Source organism: Schistocerca nitens, chromosome 8 (assembly GCF_023898315.1).
Source record: "Schistocerca nitens isolate TAMUIC-IGC-003100 chromosome 8, iqSchNite1.1, whole genome shotgun sequence".
Lineage (NCBI taxonomy): Eukaryota > Metazoa > Arthropoda > Insecta > Orthoptera > Acrididae > Schistocerca > Schistocerca nitens.
This window is the reverse complement of record NC_064621.1, coordinates 306,296,498-306,317,871: the sequence shown is the minus strand read 5'-3', so window position 1 is coordinate 306,317,871 and position 21,374 is coordinate 306,296,498. Positions and strand designations below refer to the sequence as shown.

The 21,374-nt window shown below is 43.2% G+C and overlaps 1 protein-coding gene across 1 annotated transcript in view; it reads left to right on the top strand.

Moving 5' to 3' along the window:
• LOC126199230 (ATP-dependent translocase ABCB1-like) overlaps positions 1 to 21,374 on the top strand; it is a 169,509-nt gene that overhangs the window by 84,527 nt on the left and 63,608 nt on the right. The window contains exons 10-12 of the mRNA XM_049936022.1: positions 3,696 to 3,899; positions 5,583 to 5,753; positions 15,603 to 15,807. Of these exons, the coding sequence (XP_049791979.1) occupies positions 3,696 to 3,899; positions 5,583 to 5,753; positions 15,603 to 15,807 (580 nt within the window). The remainder of the gene's footprint in view (positions 1 to 3,695; positions 3,900 to 5,582; positions 5,754 to 15,602; positions 15,808 to 21,374) is intronic.

Below are 21,374 nucleotides of genomic sequence, written 5' to 3'. Positions count from 1 at the left end.
GTATATTCTTGACACTGTAGATATCGAAAAGGTGAATTCACCAACGATTTCCGAAATGGAATGTCCCATTTTATAAGTCGAACCACCATTCTGTGTTAAGTTTATGTTCATACCAGTCGTGCGACCCTAACCGCGACGGAAATCTTTTCATATATAGCACCTGAGTACAAATGACAGCTTCGCCAATTCACTGTCCTATTATATCGGGCGTACGCGATATTACAGCTACCCGCGTATGTGCAAATCGCTATATCATGACATGACGGTTGTCAGCTTAGTGTATGGAATACGTGCGTTTGAAGGTTCATTAGAATAGCGTGTGGAAATTTGAAGTAATTCTATCAATAATATTAACCATTTGTTTATATGTAATAAAAATAGGCATATAGAAAGATTCGCGTATTCGCATGCAGTGTTGTGTCACAATTTTGAAAGCTGACAGAGAAGAAAATTTTTGGATCTGAGGTTTTCAGCAAACGAACATGAGATATTAGTTAATATTTTATCCTCCTTGTATATTATATATACACTGCCGGAAAAAATAGTACATGCTTCTAGAGGCTTCTTGTTCACTCAAGATTTATTGTCTCAAGAGCACTTATGGAGCATATGAAACGATTACATTTATATATCAATAGCACAATGCCGTATAGCACCTACGGGCAGCAATGTCGGCACTGTCTGTTGCTTCCAGTCGACCGTACAGATGGCGAATACTGTCCTGGGATAAATTATGACACGCCAGCTTGGCCCCTTCACGTAATTCTATGAGAGTTGTTCATTCACGAGTCGCAAAGTCACTTATGGTTCCATCATATCCAACATGTGTTCGTTTGAGACTACTTCGTAGATTGTGCTGACCAGGAAGTTCTGTACGTCTTGCAGAGCACGTTGAGTTTCACGATCAGTGTTTGGGCGAACATTATCCTGTTGGAGCAACATATCACCTTCCTGTAGGAATAATAACCAACGAATGCATTTAACAACATTCTGCACGTACAGAGCGCTCATCAGCGTCCTCTCCAGAAGTACCAAAGGAGAAGAGTTGTAGCTTATCGCGCCTCAGGCCATAAGGCAGTTCTGTCTTGGACGAATGCAGTGTACGAGAGAGTGCTCACTAAGTCTGCGTCGTACTCGCTAATGAGCATCACTTGCGTGCAGACAGAATCTGCTTTCATCGTCTTCCATGTGATCCTCTGAGGGCACCAGTCTAGCCGTGTGCGTCAATTTGTGACAGTTCGTGTTGACACGTCTGGGCTCACAAGCCCTTACAATACTACGATCCTGGCGGGTGTCTGTGCTACTTGGACGTCCCGAAACTCGTCGAGATGTGTGAGAATGTTCGTGTGACCACTGATAGATACATCGTTACACACCAGACGCAGCACGTCCAGCTTATATGGCAGTCCTGCGAAAAGACCTTCCCGCCACTCAGAAGGCCAAAATTTGACCTCTTTCCCTTTGTAGGAAGCACAAGTGTATCTTTGTGGCATGGTTGCCTACTTGCTTCACATGTGTGCATCACACTAAGCCTTCTGATGGTGGGCATTCTCTGTTAAAGGGTAGGCTCCGATGGAACTCTGGTAGCTATGCCACCACGCCATCTGTTGCAAGTATTATCGACACATGTACTGTGCTCCAGGAGGCATATGCAGTCCCCAGATCAAAATCGACGTCGTCTTCCCAGTTGTAATAATTTCTTTTCCAGTAGTGTATTTACTTTCATACCATTCGCTAAATAAAAACACGCGTGTACTCGAATGCAACGTCAAGTCAAAATTTCACGTCTTTCCACCAACTGTTTTGCGGGTTTTGCGATTGCATCATCCTCACCCTGAATTTTTTAATGTAATAGAATTTTAGTGTGAATATTCTCTGCTCTGATAGCAGGAAATCACTATATCTACGCATAAATTCTGCCGCAGAAAACGGAATGAATGTCTTATCATTTTTCCAAAGCTTTTTTCCGCCACAAATATTGACTTCCTGAATGTTTCAAACTATATCTCGGGTCAAGATAAATACCATGGAGCCAAGTGCACTCCTTCAGATTCCAGCACACCACAGAGATTTAATTTGCCACGGTATCTCTTTGCGACATACATTACATTTCAGAATGAAATATATCCTATAATAAATTGTTTGATTAAGTTCCTTCAGTTGTTTAGGCTAACAGAGAGCAACCTGTGTTCTACACTCGATAACCATCAACACGGTCGAAACCGGATGTAAACCAAAAATTTGCGCAGAATGAAATACAGCCTACAATAATTTGTTGGATTCAGTTCCTTCAGTTGTAGGCTGACAGAGAGTGATCTGTGTTTTGCACTCGATAACCATCAACATAGTCGAAACCGGTTGTAATCTAATGTAATAAAGGAGTTTTATGTGTACAGTGTGGGATATTTTTTCCCAAATACCTTTTACTAAGAAATACTTGGCAAAAATTCTGAGCTGGCGTTGTTATACGATAATGTGGTAGGTCTTAATAGGCTCACTTTAGCTTGTAACATCAAAATTATCCCTTCTTATCCGATGTTCTCTGGTCACAAGCACTGACAAGAATGTTTCCAACGATCTAACGTAGTGGTGTTAAACAGGCAAAGATATCCACTACTTCTCGCTTACACTGTTGGTGACGGGTTACTAGAAGCAGTAGTAATCTTAAAATATCCAAACACCCTCCCTGAGTGCTGCTCATCAATCAGGTAGTTAAAACGAATAGAGTCAAGCTGCTCCTCACATTTATGTTGTCATTAATAAGAACCGATTGAGGTTGTGAAAAGACCGACGTCACTAGACAGTGGATGACTGGAAACCAGTGATCTGGAGCGACGAATCGCGCTCTGCCCTTTGGCAGTCCGAAGAATGAGTTTAAGATTGGAGAATACCTAGCGAGCCGGCCGAAGTGGCCGAGCGTTTCTAGGCGCTACAGTCTGCAACCGCGCGACCCCTACGGTCGCAGGTTCGAATCCTGCCTTGTGCATGGATGTGTGTGATGTCCTTAGGTTAGTTAGGTTTAAGTAGTTCTAAGTTCTGGGGGACTGATGACATCAGAAGTTAAGTCCCATAGTGCTCAGAGCCAATACCTAGCGAACATCGCCGCCGCGATGTTTAACGCCAACAATGAAAGACGGACAAGGTAGTGATACCGTACGGGTGTGTTTCTTGTTGTCAGAGCATGGTACCCTCATTGCGTCTAAGAAAACGCTAAATTCGGGATGATATGAGCACAATCTTACAGCACCATGTACTCTGCGCAGTAGAGGAACAGCTACAAGAGGTTGTTTGTCTGTACCAACATGGAATATATCCCTGCCCTAAAATAACGTCTGTTGGCAATAACCTGGTCTGTCCGAAGTCCCGACCTGAATCAAATGTAGCATCTTTGGGATGAGTTAGAACCTTACCTCACCCCAGATCCCAGCGTGAAACATCGCGATTTCTGTGGCTCCAGCCGTTGACGAAAATGGGCTGTTATTCCTCCACATACATTCAGGCACCTTTTCGTGTGAGCCCTAGCTGTTTAACGTCCATTACTGTCCAAATAGAGATGCTCAGAGAGCGTAGTCGTTTGTGACCACACACGACCATGTTACACGAGTGTAATGTTCTTGCCAACTACAAATGCTTTTGCTCGGTCCACGATGGTGTAGTGTGATGTTTGCTGATGCTGTTTTTGGTATCCAATACAGGTAGAACTTGACGGCCACGACATCCGGAGCCTCAACGTGGGATGGCTGCGCTCGCAGATCGGGGTGGTGGGGCAGGAGCCGGTGCTCTTCCAGACCACGGTCGAGGAGAACATCCGCTACGGCCGGGATGGCTGCACCAAGGAAGACATCGTAAATGCCGCCAAGATGGCCAACGCTCACGCTTTCATCTCCAAGCTGCCACAGGTACAAGCTCCAAGCGCAGCGCTCTCCAAACACTTTACAAATACTATCGGTCTGACGTAACAATTTCTTCATACCACACAGATACATTGGAGACGATGTAGATTGTCGTAATTTGTTCAGCCTCGTTATGTATCGTCCTCGACCAATTAGAGTACGAGCCGAATTACGATGGGGTAAAGAAAAAGACACCACACTAACCGCGCTACTTAACGGGAAATAAACTCTCTGGAAACGGTGGTCCAATTATAGCGGAGCCTTTTCTTTCCTTTAGCTATTTTTTTCATCCGTGATCCACTTCGTGTGAATTAACGAAGTAAACCGGATTTAAAGTCGCGGCATCTCCCAATTCGATATGACTGCATCCCCTGCAGTTGCTTGGCCAGAAGGTCGACACTATGTATTCAAGGTTTTAAAATCCTGGACTTCCTTACAATTTACTACCTTTGTATCACATTCCACACACTATTGACTATTCCTGTATGCCTTACCAGACGTCGAACCTCCTTCATCCCATTCAGTAAACGGTTTCCATTGGCCTCCCATAGCACCATTTTCTTTGGTAATTCATTTTAAAACTTATTACTTAAATCCACCTGTGGCGTCATGCAACTTGAAAGCTGCAGCCCATGCTTCTCCAGTTTCCCGTGGTCCAAGATATACCTCTACCTTTGCTCCTCATAGAGCGCCAGGTGTGTAGTAGGTACACACATTTACGAGTCTCACGTATGCCAGTACATAGTGACCCTCTTGTCATACTGGCAGTTTCTAATAATTGCTACGGGCCAAATTGATGTAGCTGAACGACGAAGTTTATACATTACCTGAAAGGTAAGTGACTAATAGGGGAACACAGACACTGAAGTAAATACAACCATTACTTCTAAGTACCTTTAAAACCATGCCTCAGGCGGAAAATATAACGCTGCCGTTTGTGTCCCGCGGAATACCGGCTCTTACCCCAAAGTATGAGGTACAACAATTGCACAGTGCTGAGTTGTATTAAATATAATTTAAAGCAACAAGCACTCCGTCTTCAGGCCACAAGTGGACCATCGGGACCATCCCACCGCCGTGTCACCCTCAGCAGAGGATGCGGATAAGAGGGGCGTGTGGTCAGCACACCGCTCTCCCGGTCATCGTGATGGCTTTCTTTCACTGGAGCCGCTGCTGTTCGGTCGAGTAGCGCCTCAGTTGGCATCACGAGGCTGAGTGTACCCCGAAAAATGGCAACAGGACATGGCGGCCCGGATGGTCCGCCATTCAAGTCCCGGCCACGCCCGACAGCGCTTGACTTCGGTGATCTGACGGAACCGTTGTATCCACTGTGGCAAAGCTGTTGCCGGATATAATTTAAACGATCAAAAATAAGTCAGTATCGATCATATATGTTCTTCATGCTTTGTTTGTCTCACACCGAAATAAATAAAGTTCCAGCACTGAAAATTGCCTCTGTTATCTAGCTTTCCCTTAGCTGCCCGATTATATCCCAAATTCCCCTGCATAAAAGGGAGCAAATATGCAAGCTAATTATTGGAATTATAGGGGTTCCGCTGTACTTTTGAAGTTCTCTGTTCTCTGGTGTGTCTTCGACCCCTCTCGATGACCGACAACGGAGTTCTCGACTTTCCTTGAAGTTCTCCATTTTGCCCATCTCTCGAGTGACGGCCGCTGTGGTGTGCGCAGGGCTACGACACGCTGGTGGGCGAGCGCGGCGCGCAGCTGTCTGGCGGCCAGAAGCAGCGAATCGCCATCGCGCGCGCCCTCGTGCGCCGGCCCAGGATCCTGCTGCTGGACGAGGCCACCTCTGCGCTGGACACCAGCAGCGAGGCCAAGGTGCAGGCCGCGCTCGACAGGGTGAGTACCCAGCCACTCCCACTCCTAGTCCGCAGGTGGGGGGCGCAATAAGCAGCGCGCGGAAGTGAACGCGATTCTGTTGTGTGCGCATGACGTCGCTGAGGAACGCTTAGGCAACCGTTTTTTGTATGTCACGAACTGCAAGATTTCGTGGGCGTTATCGTTTCGGCTTATTTACTTTTATTGAGTGATCTGTAACGAAAAGAACTTCGCACCTGCGTAAGCAAAGAGAAGACGTGCACTGTATGGGTGTAACGTTAACAACTGTAACAAAAAAAGTGACTGAAATTCGAGATTTCACTGCGATGCAAAGGTGTAAAGGATTTGGCTGCCTAAGTGCTGTAGAAAACGGGCTCCGAGCGTTGAAAACGGTGGAATATGCTTTCGTTGTTGCGAAGAAACTGATCTTGTTAAGAGTAGAACTGTAACTACTGTAGACTATGAAAAATGGAATGGGCGTTTGGCGTCATTGGCCGGGAGGCCCCTTACGGGGCAGGTCCGGCCGCCGTGGTGCGGGTCTTATTACGTTCAACGCCACATTGGGCTATCTGCCTGCCGGATGGGGATGAAATGATGATGAAGACAACACCGAGTCCCTGAGCGGAGAATATCTTCGACCCAGCCGTTTTTTTTTCTTTTTTCTGTTCGGATGTCCCAAGACAGCCGTTGAAGTTTTTTATTACAGACGGCAGCTAACCCTCTGGCCGAACACGATGAGCTCCCGTGCCGGCTCTATCGGGACACCGTAGACTATCATAAGTAAGCATAGACTACATTGTCCTTCCTAGTAGCCCTGGCCCATTATGATCGTAAACACATTATTTGTAGGATAGGTGTGTTGCATGACCACAGGGCGTTACCGCATGTCTATCGGTTTGTGTATGCAAGCAATTTCTCAGTAGATTCCCTCCATAAACCAGATTCAGTGCTGGCCGAAGTGGCCGTGCGGTTCTAGGCGCTACAGTCTGGAGCCGAGCGACCGCTCCGGTCGCAGGTTCGAATCCGGCCTCGGGCATGGATGTGTGTGATGTCCTAAGGTTAGTTAGGTTTAATTAGTTCTAAGTTCTAGGCGACTGATGACCTCAGACTTAAATCGCATAGTGCTCAGAGCCAGATTCAGTGAACGTGTAATTGAGAGGAGATACGTAAAGGACTCTATAACATATGGACCAATTTCGTTGTAGATTGTCTCCCTCCTGACTGCTCCCTAAAAATAAACGATTTAAATGAGTTTTTATTCGAATTTTACTTATTTGCTAAGTGAAATAGAAGGATGTTGTTGTAAGAATAAATAAAAAATAAAGGTCGACCATATAGCGTTATAAAATGCAGTATCACCAAAAGAAATAAATTTAAGAAAAAAACTGCAATACAAAAACATCGCTTCAATATTTCGTCGAGCTTACAAAAAACATATTTCTGTCATTTATAAAGATTTTTTGCACCTATGAATAATACAGGAAACTTGCCTTTCGTCTTGATGAAGAACGTTCCATTAGTCCAAAATAACAACAATAATTACGTAGCTTTTTAATGTTTATCCATGTAACCCTTACATGTCACAAAAATAATTGCATTGCTTACATGAAAGCACAGATGTTATGTAATCAACTAATTTTTATACTAACAATATACAGTTTATATTTTGTAAGGATATAAAATACGCAATGGACTCGCACTGAACGATGTGCAGTTATAATTATGTGCACAACAAACAAACAGAAGAGGAAGAAAACTCATCAGCCCTCAGTTTAACTCACACATTCATTTATGTTTTGTTCCCTACCAAAGCTACTAATACTGTCGCTAATCCTACAATTTCCTACGTCATTTATGTACTGTATGAAAACTACCGAACCGTAATTTTCATAGAGCTCAACTCTAGTTAAGAGGCTTACTAAATTGCTTAAAAGGTGCATTTATGTCGCACATTCTGCCTTGTAGTAGCGCGAGTCATAATGCTCACGTGCAACAGGAGAAATGAAAGAAAAAACTTGAAATCCGTAAAAGATTCCTAGAGACTCTACAAAGGCTTTCATCATGGAAGAAGAGTGCTGATGCATGTGTATTTACTGAAGAAGTAGTGTATTATGCTTCAGATAGAATTTGTCAGCATACTTCCTAGTGGCACTGTACAGTAATAAATTAATAATTAATATATACGCCAAAACGCCAACTTTAACCTTTCTGCGCTGTCTCTCTTGAAAAGACGAGGTAAAGAAAGCGGAGGCAGTTCACCACATCAGAGCAAGGAAGTGGTATTTGTCATCTCTTTAGAACAGGACTGAACAATATTTGTGTAAATTAAGTAATCAAGGAACTTGACTTGTGACGGAAGCGTGGCTCCTCTGACAGTGTTCTCACAATCTAGGAACTCCAACTAAAGTTGGACCAGCATTCGGGAGGACTTCGGACCCCCGGCGTCTGACTAGTCGGATTAAGGTTTCCTTTGATTTCTCTTCACCACTCAAAGAAAATTCTGGGATGGTTCCTTTGAAAGGACGCGTCCGATTCCTTCGCCGCCCTTGAAACAATCCGAACCTGTGCTCCGTCTGTTATGACCTCTTAGTCAACAGGACTTAATTCTAATCCTTCTTCTTTCCAACTATACCTGCCAATATTCTAAGACTGATGTTGTCAATAGTTGCCTTACTTCCCACACCACATCCCATATTTCTTTTTTTTGTTTTTTTGTTTTTTTGTTTTTTTTTTTTTCAGTCAACACTCTTCTGACTGGTTTGATGCGGCATCCACGAACTCGTAACCTCTTCGTCTTAGCGCCTGCAACCTACGTCCTCAGTTGGATGTAATCCAATCTCTGTCTTCCTCTACAGTTTCTACCCTCTATAGCTCCCTCTAATATCACGGAAGTTACTCCCTGTTGTCTTAAGAGATGTTCTATCATCCAGCCCCTTCTTCTTGTTAGTGTTTTCCAGATATTTCATTCCTCTGCGACTCCGGACAGAACTTCCCCATTCCCTACCTTATCAGTAAACCTAATTTTCAACATTCGTCTGTAGCACCACATCTCAAATGTTTAGATTCTCTTCTGTTCCGATTTTCCCACAGTCCATGATTCAAACCGAGAGAGGTGGCACAATGGTTAGCACACTGGAACAGCACTCGGGAAGACGACGGTTCAAACACGCGTTCGGGCATTTTGATTTAGGTTTTCCATAAATCGCTTCAGGCAAATGCTGGGATGCTTCCTTTGAAAGAGCACGGCTGATACCCTTCCCCATCCTTCCGTAATCCGAGCTTGTGCTCCGTCTGTAATGACCTCGTTGTCGACGGGAGTTAACTACTTACCTCCTCCTCCTCTTCTTCCATGATTCAATTATCTTCTGCTCCGATATCCCCACACTCCATGATTCACTTCTTTTCTATTCCGGTTTCCCCACAGTGCATGAATCACCCCAATACAATGATGAACTCCAAACGCACATACTTAGAAATTTCTTCCTCAAATTAAGGCCTAGATTTGACTGCTCTTGGTCAGGAATGCATTTTTGTCAGTGCTGTACTGCTTTTGATGTCCTTCTTGCTCCGTCCGTCATTGGTTATTTTACTGCCTAGATAGCAGAATTCCTTAACTTCATCTACTCCGTGACCATGAATCCAAATTTTAAGTTCCTCGCAATTCTCATTTCTGTTACTTCTCATTATTTTCGTCTTTCTTCGATTTAATCTCAATCCATCTTCTTTACCCGTTGGACTGTTCAGTTCATTCAGCATATCATGTAATTCTTCACCAATGAATCTTATCACTGATAACATTTCACTTTGAATTTTTATTCAACTATTGAACCTTTCATTTAATTCTATCATTGCTTCTTCGATGTGTAGACTGAACATCCTTTTTAATCCGAGCCCTTCATTCTTGGTCTTACACTCTCATTATTCCCTCTTAGCTATTGTACATGTTCTATGTTACCCGTCTCTTCTTACCCCTATTTTCATCAGAATTTGAATATCTTGCACCATGTGACATATCTGAACGCTTATCCTGGTTGGCAATTACTGTGAAAGTTTCTTGATTCCTTCTATTATCAACCTCAGCGTCATAACTGCCTCTCTGTTGCCTTTACCACTCCTGCAGCCAAAGTAATCGTCATCTAACACATCCTCAATTTTCTTTTCCATTCTTCCGTACATTATTATTGTCAACGACTTGGCTGCATGACTGTTAAGCTAGTTGTGTGATAATTCTCGCACTTTTCGCCTCTTGTAGTCTTGGGAATTGTGTGGACGTTATTTTTCAGGAATTCTGATGCTGTATCGCCGACTCATATATTCTACACACCAACGTGAGTAGTCGTTTTGTTGCCACTTATCCCCATGATTTTAGAAATTCTGATGGAATGTTATTTGTCTTCTCTGCTTTTTTCATCTTAAGTGTTCCAAAGCTCTTTATATTCTGATTCTAATACTGGATCCCCTATCTCTTCCAAATCGACTCCTGTGTCCTCTTCTATCGCATCACAGAGCCCTTCAATGTACTTTCTCCACCCATCAGCTCTCTCCTCTGAATTGAGCAGTGGAATTCTCCGATGCACACTTAATGTTGCCATCCTCGCTTTTAATTTCACCAAAGGTTGCTTTGAGTTTCCTACATGTTGAGTTAGTCCATGTCTTCACGTTCTTTATGAAGCCATTTCACCTTAGTTTCCCTGCACATAATATTTATTACATTCTTTACCGACATGTATTACTGTATTCTTGAATTTCCCTGAACATTTTTGTACTTCCCTCTTTCGTCGATCAGCTGGAGTATTTCTTTTATTACCCATCATTTCTTAGCAGTTACCCTCTTTGCACCTATGTTTTCCTTTCCAACTTCCACGATACCCCTTTTTATAAAAGTCTGTTCTCCTGTACTGCCTACTGAGCTATTCCTCATTGGAATATCTCTAAAGAAGTACTTTTGTATCCCACTTCTTTTGTTATTGATTCTAATCTGTTAAAATTCAGCCTAGTCTTCATCGCTATTACACTGTGATCTGAGTCTATATCTGTTCCTAAGTAAACCTTACAATTGAGTATCTAATTCCAGAATCTATGTCTGACCGTGCTGTCATCTAAGTTAAATCTTTCCTGTCTCTGGGCCTTTCCCACCTTATCTTGTGATTCTTGAATAAACTATTCGTTGTTACTTTCTGAAATTTGTTACAAAACTTAGTTAGCTTTCACCTCTCTCATTACTAGTATCAAGCCTATATTCCTCCGTAACACAGTAAGTTAGCTCACTTATATCTCCTGTAAATTGAATTTTGCAGCAATATTAAGTTATCGAGCTACGTAAATCCCAATCATCGTCTACCTGCTTTTATAGAAAGTCTATAAGCCAATGGGGTGACTAGAATTTGTGTGGTCGTGATATCTGCTAATTCAAATGCTTTCTAGAATTAACGCTCTTGAAAATATAATGGCCACCTGTGAGTTAAGTTTTTAAGACTTGTGAGGTATTCGCAATGAAAATTACGGAATATAGGTCTTATTACCTCATTAACTTAGAGTATTGCATTCTCGTTTGCAACATTCACTTTGGAACAGACCAGTAAAAACGGATTATATTTTGCAACTTCTTAACCCTGTACGAGCTTCAGAGTTAAATTTGTCAGAATTTAATTTTAAGTCACCATTGTCAGTTTCAAAGCTGGGCACCTTACATAATATAGCAGTCACCTTCTAGGAACAGCAAAACAGCAAAAACGTTCAAATGTGTGTGAATTCCTAAGGGTCCAATCTGCGGAAGTCATCGGTCCCTAGACCTACGCACTACTTATACTAAAGTAAACTAACTTACGCTAAGAACAACACACACACCCATGCCCGTGGGAGGAATCGAACCTTCGGCGGGAGCGGCCGCGCAATCCGTGACATTCCGCCTCAAACCGCACGGCCTCTCCGCGCGGCGCAGAACAGCAATTTACATGCCATTATTTCACTAGAATCTAAAGCAATGCACGAACACGTCGCCTAAATGAGCGGCCAACATGTTACAGCGCAGTTCTGGAAGCTGAGACTGTTCCTCAGTGAGGTCACATCAGCCAGCACCAGTGCAGAACGATTACTGCCAAATGTTAGCATTTCTGCGGACCTCCATAGTTCGAAGTCCTGCAGAAATAGTCACACAACAGTGTGTAGTACGACCAACCGAAATTACGATTGTAAACCCCCTACGTTTTTCCTCAGCATACAGAGTGTTTGATTAGCAACAGTAAGCATTTTAGGAAGTATCAGTATATACAGCTTCGCGAAAGCATCCCATATAACAACTGTCCAATTTTATTGGTTGCAGAAATGCAGCTGGCCACAGACGTAAGTTTTTATTTCGCTTGTTGGTATTGCAGTTGCTATGGTTGTTTTTATCGATGATCATTTTTGTAGCGAAAACCATTTGCCTTGGTCTACTTCCACAAAGGCACGTACACCTCCTCGTAAATGTGTGATATGGTAAGAAAGACTATCAGTCGACATGGCCTCTTACGGCACCGCATCGTCTTAGTGGAACTCATTATCTAGGCTTTTCTGGAAACGAGATTCTACCACTTGCGTAAAATGTTCCTGTGGCTACAAGGATGAGTATGTGCATTCCAGCATGACGGAGCCCCCTCCACATTTTAGTGACCAGGTCAGTCATCCTCTAATAATCTGACATTCTCCGGAAAATGGATCGACATAAACGATCACGTTTTTGCCCACTAAGTTCCCCGAATTTTATCCCTTTAAGATTGTTGAAAGGTACAGCCTAAAATTGAAAAGTAATCGCTAGAGATGGATTGATTGAACAGGTTGTCAGTACAGCTGGTCTCATAAAGGAAAGTACAGACGATCTCAGAAAAGCTACACTGTATGAAGTGTTGTCTAGACAATTAGAAAGGGCATTGAAGGCACGGGTGACATTTATCAAAATAAACTTTGAACTTAATAGTAATAGTTGTACCAGTAGTGGCATTATTCGTCCCTAGGTGACTTTTAAAAGAGTACTAGATACATGGTATTACAATTTAAGAACTGCAAAACTAAATTAAGTTACATAACATGACATAAACAACGTAACACAATATAACAAAAAGAACATAGCACCACTTAATGATTAGGTTATACTTAAAACCTTCTGTGAGTATTTGTTGGCATTACAACTTAACAGGTAGGCCTCCATAAGTAACGATAAATGGGTGCTTGATACTGGGCATGTTTTCTGCGAATTAATAAATAGTATCACCTCATACAGTATTTACTATTTCACCTGAAGCACCCTGAATTTTGAAGAACTGCACGTTCGCCATCAGCTGTTAAAATTTGTCTATTTTATCGTGTTTTCGGTCATAGTGGCCATCTTCGCAGGAATAAGATGGCTTCTACGACAGAAACTGGCAGAAAATAAGAATAAACGTGTATAGCTCACATCGAACATTCAGTTCTTCAAATTCTTGACAACTGTAAAGACTCACCTCGCGAAACTTTTACCTTGTATTTTGATCTGTCATGCAGCTTACAGCAACCTAGGAAATCGGGGGACGAGGATGCTAAGAGAAGAATGTCACGTGTGATTGTTATTTTTACTGACCCTGTGCATAACAGTGAAATGCGGCCCCCTCATTACTCTTAATAGTTGTGTTGTTTCGATAACAAAGTAAACTTAATGATGGATCTGGAGAGGTTTATTGTACCCCAAAAGTATTCACAAATGGATTCCCTACAGTCTAGGTTACTCACTCACAGTGTTGGGTTGAAGTTAACCATTACTATAATGTAAGCTCAACTTGATGTGAATCGTAAGAAATGTAGCTCTAAGGACTTGTTGCTGACCACAGCCGGATATTTTGTACAAGTTCGATTCCTTCGTTTTTCTGTACATCATTCTACTCTGGACATGACTTAATCCTCTCTCGGCTAACAGCAGATCCTAATGACTGTTTGCTCGCTCGCACGTTCTGCTGCCACAGGTGCCAGAAACGAGTAAAGGTATGATTCGACTAGAGCTCAGAGCGATCGATAACCGAAGTGAAAATTTGCGGCGGACGCATCCAGCCATTCCAATCAGTACGCTGTGGTTTCAGCAGTGTACTCCCACTTCTTCCCTGTAGTGCTTGTGAAGTCATTGGCCGGTAAGCACGTGATTTTGGGACTACAGCATAGTAATGTTTGCAACTGCTAAATATCATTTCAGTAAACAGAAAAATCACATTTACTTATAACCTAACATGCATTCAATTTAAATTTCTTACAATGAATTGTCTGGAAGGCAGCAATAAGTACAATACTTAGTATCACATCCCAGCACCGCCTCTTGTGTCTGATGCGCGTCATCGTAAAAACAGCCATTACTTACGAGTCGTACAGCAATTGTGATTACATAAACGCACTGGGATTTTAAATGCTGGCCTTCACAAACTGTCACATCTATTGGTATGTAATCACTACCTTACGTTACGTGCTTCACCTGGATTCACAAAAGGAAAAATAACTATTTTTGTTCCAAAATTTAAAATTGTAAAATTATATCCTGATAAATGTCATTCACTGACATTTTTGGGTTGTTTCTGCCATCAAATGTTCCGTGGTGGATGGCAGATTTATGTATGAAATTGATACCTATAGTCACAGCGTTTGTATCAGTAAACATGCAGCATCGTAGTTTTTCTCGTAGATACTGGATAGAGGAACGTCATACATGGATGAAACAGCACATCGTTTAGCTGCGTGATTTATTCTCTGTAGAGCCCCGATTCAGCGTCGAATCCTGTGACGCGTAACTCTGGCAAGAAAGTAGAACGCTAAAAATCGAACCTCTTGAAGAAAATGCACGAATATAGCACGCGTGGGCGGTTGATGTTATCAGAAATCAGAATCAGCAGATTTATGGACTTGCATGTCATCCGAGACTGTTTCTTATTGGCTACGTGTAAAAGATATACAGTAGAATGATTTCATGGATACTTCTGCCCTACAAGAATTCTCCACAGCCGCTGAAAACGGTAACCAGTCTTGAGTGCGTGAATACCGGTGAGTGAAACCTGACTTCCCCAAGCGCCCAAGGAGAACATTTAGTGGTTATGTTAGCTCAGGATAATTTTTTATTTCAACACTCAAAGCTAGTCAAAATTTAAATTCCTATCCACTTTCAATCTCGTTAGAGTAGATTTTTCTATTTGACTAAGAAATCGGTTACGCTAGAAATGTCCGTAGTACCATAATTTGTTAATGTGAAAGCGAAGGTACGAAAATACGTAGGCTACAACTTGGATGATGCAATGTTTTAATAGCGAGAACTGAAAGTTACACATATTTTAATACATCAGTAAATGATGACACACGAAGCAAATCACATTTTTTTGGGTTCGTCCTCGGTGTTTCTGCCTCCAAAGTCGCTACAAATGTACTTCGTATAATAAGTGACCAGCTCTCTCTCAAGAACGGCAGGTGTGTGCTGCTAGGTTACCACTATCTCAAAAATTCTTACAACCATTTCCTCCTCGCTGACTGACTGCCGTTTAAAGGCCAAACTACCAAAATAATACATTTCCCACATGTGACTACTTGAATAGTTTTACTTGATTCGACATCCCCTTACCATGCCTGGCCGTATTATCGGATTTCATTTTCTGCACATAGTATAAAAAAAGTGTCGTTCCGAAGACTGATCGACAATAAGTATGGTAATTACTGCATCGTTTTATGAGACTGATGATAGGGAACATGGTTATTATTCATAAATAAGCTATTTTGCACCAATAAGGAAGAGATGTGAGATTCGGGACAGGTCTCAAGAAGTTCAACGAACTGGAAAATGGCGGCGAAAGTAAAACTCTTACCGAAGGTAATCGTATTTTTCTTTGGCAGGCGAGCGTGGGCCAGACGACGATCATCGTGGCTCACCGGCTGTCAACGATCCGCAACGCAGACAAGATAGTTGTGATCCATGATGGCCGGGTGGTGGAGCAAGGCTCTCACGATGTGCTGATGGAACATCGTGGCCACTATTTCGACCTCGTCACCACTCAGATTTCAGGCTCCGAGGATCCTACATCTCCAGGCGAAGAAGGAGGTGAGTTCTAAACACTCCTTCTCGCTCATCTTCAGGATATGCTCTCGTCATGTCAGCGACCCCCCCCCCCCCATGAACAAATCGACCTTGCCGTTGGTGGGGAGTCTTGCGTGCCTCAGCGATACAGTTAGCCGTACCGTAGGTGCAACCACAACGGAGGGGTATCTGTTGAGACGCCAGACAAACGTGTGGTTCCTGAAGAGGGGCAGCAGCCTTTTCAGTAGTTGCAAGGGCAATAGTCTGGATGATTGACTGATCTGGCCTTGTAACACTAACAAAAACGGCCCCTTCCTGTGCTGGTACTGCGAACGGCTGAAAGCAAGGGGAAACTACGGCCGTAATTTTTCCCGAGGGCATGGAAACCCACTTCTAAGCAAAGAAGGGAAAGCAGATAGGTGGAAGGAGTATATAGAGGGTCTATACAAGGGCGATATACTTGAGGACAATATTATGGAAATGGAAGAGGATGTACGTAGATGAAGATGAAATGGGAGATACGATACTGCGTGAAGAGTTTGACAGAGCACTGAAAGACCTGAGTCGAAACAAGGCCCCCGGAGTAGACAACATTCCATTAGAACTACTGACGGCCTTGGGAGAGTCAGTCCTGACAGAAGTCTACCACCTGGTGAGCAAGATGTATGAAACAGGCGAAATAGTCTCAGACTTCAAGAAGAATCTAATTATTCCAATCCCAAAGAAAGCACGTGTTGACAGATGTGAAAATTACCGAACTATCAGTTTAATAAGTCACAGCTGCAAAATACTAACACGAATTCTTTACAGACGAATGGAAAAACTAGTCGAAGCCGACCTCGGGGAAGATCAGTTTGGATTTCGTAGAAATGTTGGAACACGTGAGGCAATACTGACCCTACGGCTTATCTTAGAAGCTAGATCAAGCAAGGGCAAACCTACGTTTCTAGCATTTGTAGACTTAGAGAAAGCTTTTGACAATGTTGACTGGAGTACTCTCTATCAAATTTTGAAGGTGGCAGGGGTAAAATACAGGGAGCGAAAGGCTATTTACAATTTGTACAGAAACCAGATGGCAGTTATAAGGGTCGAGGGGTATGAAAAGGAAGCAGTGGTTGGGAAGGGAGTGAGACAGGGTTGTAGTCTCTCCCCGATGTTATTCAATCTGTATATCGAGCAAGCAGTAGAGGAAACAAAACAAAAATTCGGAGTAGGTATTAAAATCCATGGAGAGGAAATAAAAACTTCGAGGTTCGCCGATGACATTGTAATTCTGTCAGAGACAGCAAAGGACTTGGAAGAAAAGTTGAACGGAATGGATAGTGTCTTGAAAGGAGGATATAAGATGAACATCAACAAAAGCAAAACAAGGATAATGGAATGTAGTCGAATAAAGTCGGGTGATGCTGAGGGAACTAGATTAGGAAATGAGACACTTAAAGTAGTAAAGGAGTTTTGCTATTTGGGGAGCAAAATAACTGATGATGGTCGAAGTAGAGAGGATATAAAATGTAGACTGGCAATGGCAAGGAAAGCATTTCTGAAGAAGAGAAATTTGTTAACATCGAGTATAGATTTAAGTGTCAGGAAGTCTTTTTTGTGAGTATTTGTATGGAGAGTAGCCATGTATGGAAGTGAAACATGGACGATAAATAGTTTGGACAAGAAGAGAATAGAAGCTTTTGAAATGTGGTGCTACAGAAGAATGCTGAAGATTAGATGGGTAGATCACATAACTAATGAGGAAGTATTGAATAGGATTGGGGAGACGTTTGTGGCACAACTTGACTAGAAGAAGGGATTGGTTGGTAGGACATGTTCTGAGGCATCAAGGGATCACCAATTTAGTATTGGAGGGCAGCGTGGAGGGTAAAAATCGTAGAGGGAGACCAAGAGATGAATACACTAGGCAGATTCAGAAGGATGTAGGTTGCGGTAGGTACTGGGAGATGAAGAAGCTTGCACGGGATAGAGTAGCATGGAGAGCTGCATCAAATCAGTCTCAGGACTGAAGACCACAACAACAACATGTCACTGATCCGTCTATAGCTATTTCGTACTCGGCGGGATATTAAACCCCATCCACGCAAAGCCATAAACCTCATTCCAATTGACGATGTCTCACCTCTCACGTTACCTGCCTGTGAGGTCCTTATTTACTTTAAACGACCCGAGAGTCGTGTAATTGTATGGCGATCGAAAGCAGATAATTACTCGATCGCCATATGGTCTTGGATTTTCGTTAGATATACACAGACATTAGTGAAAACTGAACGTCCCGACTGCATCCTAACTCGGAGGATCAATGAGTAACAAGCTATCACACATTTACTATCACACATTTTCCTGTTGCTTATTCATCTTGACTGTATACATTTAGATACTATGGCATATCTGATGGAAGCTTGGTTGACAGTCATACTTACATCCCATAAATATTCAATCGTCAACCCCACAAATTGCGATGCTAGCTAAGTATTAAAAGTTACAGTCCTGACTATTATTTACAAGTAATCTATATTTGGACAAACTCAGATTAAAACTGATACAAGCGTAACTGAGATGTGTTGTAAACATCTTTTCCTTCTTCGGTCACTACCATACCCAAGGGGTTAAATGTCAGCTGCAATGCTATCCATCACCCCAATATTCGTTTCATTCATTTCTATGTGTATATACACTCAAGCGTCAAAGAAACTGGTATAGGCATGAGTATTCAAATACAGAGATATGTAAACAGGCAGAACACGGCACTGCGTCGGCAGCGACTACACTATGTGAGTATGAGGACACCTGGCTGAAAATGACTTACAAGTTCGTCACGCCCTCCATCGGTAATGGTGGAATTCAAAATGATGATTGCCCACCCGTAGTGTTGATAACAGCTTCCACTTTCGCAGGCTTACGTTCAATCAGGAGCTGGAAGATTTCTTGAGGAATGGCAGCCGATTCTCCACGGAGTGCTGCACTGAGGAGAGATATTGATGTCGGTCGGTGAGGCCGAGCAAGCAGTCGGCGTTCCAAAAATTCCCGAAGGGATTCCATAAGATTCAGGTCAGGACTCTGTACAGACCAGTCCATTAGAGGGATGTTATTGTCGTGTAACCATTCCGCCACAGGCCGTACGTCATGAACAGGCGAACGAACGTGCTGAAAAATGCAATCGCCATTACCATACTGCTCATCAACAGTGGGATGCAAGAAGGTGCTTAAAACATCACTGTAGGCCTCTGCCGTGATAGTGCCACGCAAAACAACAAGGAGTGCAAGCCCCCTCCTAGAAAAACACGACCACTCCAAAACACCACCGCATCCGAATTTTACTTTTGGCACTACACAGGCTGGAAAATGTTCACCGGGAATTCGCCATACTCACACAATTTCGTCGGATCGCCACATTGTGTACCGTGGTTCGTCACTCCACACCACATTTTTTCAGTCGTCCAATGTTTACGCTCCTTAAACTAAGCAAGGCGTCGGTTGGCATTTACCGGCGAGATGTGTGGTTTATGACTAGCCGCTGGACCATGAAATCCAAGTTTTCTCACCTCCCGCCTAACTGTCATAGTTATCAGTTTGGAATTCCTGTGTGATGGACTGGAGAGATGTTTGCGTATTACACATTACAACTCTCTTTAAATGTCGGCGGTCTCTGTTAGTCAGCAGACGAGGTCGACCTGTACGCTTCTGTGCTGTACATGTCCCTTCACGTTTCCACTTCATTATCGCATAGGAAACATTGGATCGAGGGATGTTTAGGAGGGTGGAAATATCTCGTACAGACGTATCACATAAGTGACACCCAAGCACCTGAACAGGTTCGAAGTCCGTGAGTTCCGCGGAGCGCCCTATTCTGCTCTCTCACGATGTCTAATGACTACTGAGGTCGCTGATATGGAGTGCCTGGCAGTAGGTGGCAGCACAGTGCACCTAATATGAGAAACATATGTTTTTGGAGTTGTTCGGATACTTTTGATCACATAGTGTATATAAGACAACAAGTGTCTGATGTAGTTGGTAGATCGGTTACTGTTGCTACAATGGCAGGTTGTCAGGATTTAAGTGAGTTACAACGCGAAGATATAGTCTGCGCACGAGCGATGGGACAGCTTCTCCGAGTTAGCTACTGAATCGTGGATTTTCCCGTACGACCATTTCGCGCGTGTACCGCAAATATCAATAATCGGGTAAAACATGAAATCCCAGACATAGCTGCGGCCGGAAGAAGGATCCTGCAAAAACGGGACCACCGAAGACTGAAGATAATCGTTCAACGTGACAGAAGTCCAATCCTTTCACAAATTGCTGCAGATTTCAATGCTGGGCCATCAGTAAATCAGCGTGCGAAATATCATCGATATGGGCTATCGGAGCGAAGGCACACTCTTGATCACTTGATGACTGCACGACGGAAAGCTTCACGCCTCGGCTGTGCCCGTCAGCACCGAAATGGGGCTGTTGATGACTGGAAACATGTTGCCTGGTCGGACGAGTGTCGTGTCAAATTGTGTCGAGCGGATGGACGTGTACGGGTATGGAGACAACCTCATGAATCCACTGACCCTGCTTGCCAGCAAGGGATTGTTCAAGCTGATGGAGGCTCAGCATTGGTGTGCGGCGTGTGCAGTTGGAGTGATACGGGACCCCTGATACGTCTAGATACGACTCTGACAGGTGACACGTACGTAAGCATCCTGTCTGATGACCTGCATCCATTCATGTCCATTGTGCATTCCGACGGACTTGGGCAATTCGAGCAGGACAATGCAACATCCCACACTTACGAAATTGCTACCGAGTGGCTCCAGGGACAGTTTATGAGTTTAAACACGTCCGCTGGCCACCAAAGCCATATATTAGATGTCTTCCAACGTGCTGTTGGGAAGAGATCTCCACCCCCTCGTACTCTTACGGATTTATCGACAGCCCTAGAGCATTCATTGTGTCAGTTCCCTCTAGAACAACTGCAGACATTAGTCGAGTCCATGACACGTCGTGTGGCGGCACTTCTGGGTGCTTGTGTGGGCCCTACACGATATTAGGCAGTTATACCAGTTTCTTTGGCCCTTCAGTGTATCTGCATCTACATACGTATTCCTTAGGCTACCAGACGGTGCACTGTGGAGGATACCTTCTATTACAGCCAGACATTCCCTTTCCTGTTTCACTTGCAAACTGAGCGTGGGAAAATAACTATCTGTATGTCCCCGTACAAACAGTCATGTCATATAATCTTGTCTTTGTGATTCTTTTGCAGAATGTACGTTGAGCAAGTGGCCGGTCCTCCAGGCTGTTACCAGTGGTCTTTCTCTAAACTTTTCTGGCAATGTTTCGGAAAAAAGCACTATCTTCCTCTGAATTGCTTCTGTGACTTTCCTTAATCCCAACTGGTGGGGATCCCAAACGCTGAAGCAGTAGTGAGAGCGTTGTACCTTGGAACACAAATAAAATTTCGCAACTGGCTGGCCCATAATAGAACTTCAATATATTCTCTTATACCATTTTTAAATGACCGTATTAACTTCACGTATGCTGTAGTCCTTACCTGAAATTATAAAAATTACTCCAAGGATTCAATATTTTTTCCAATG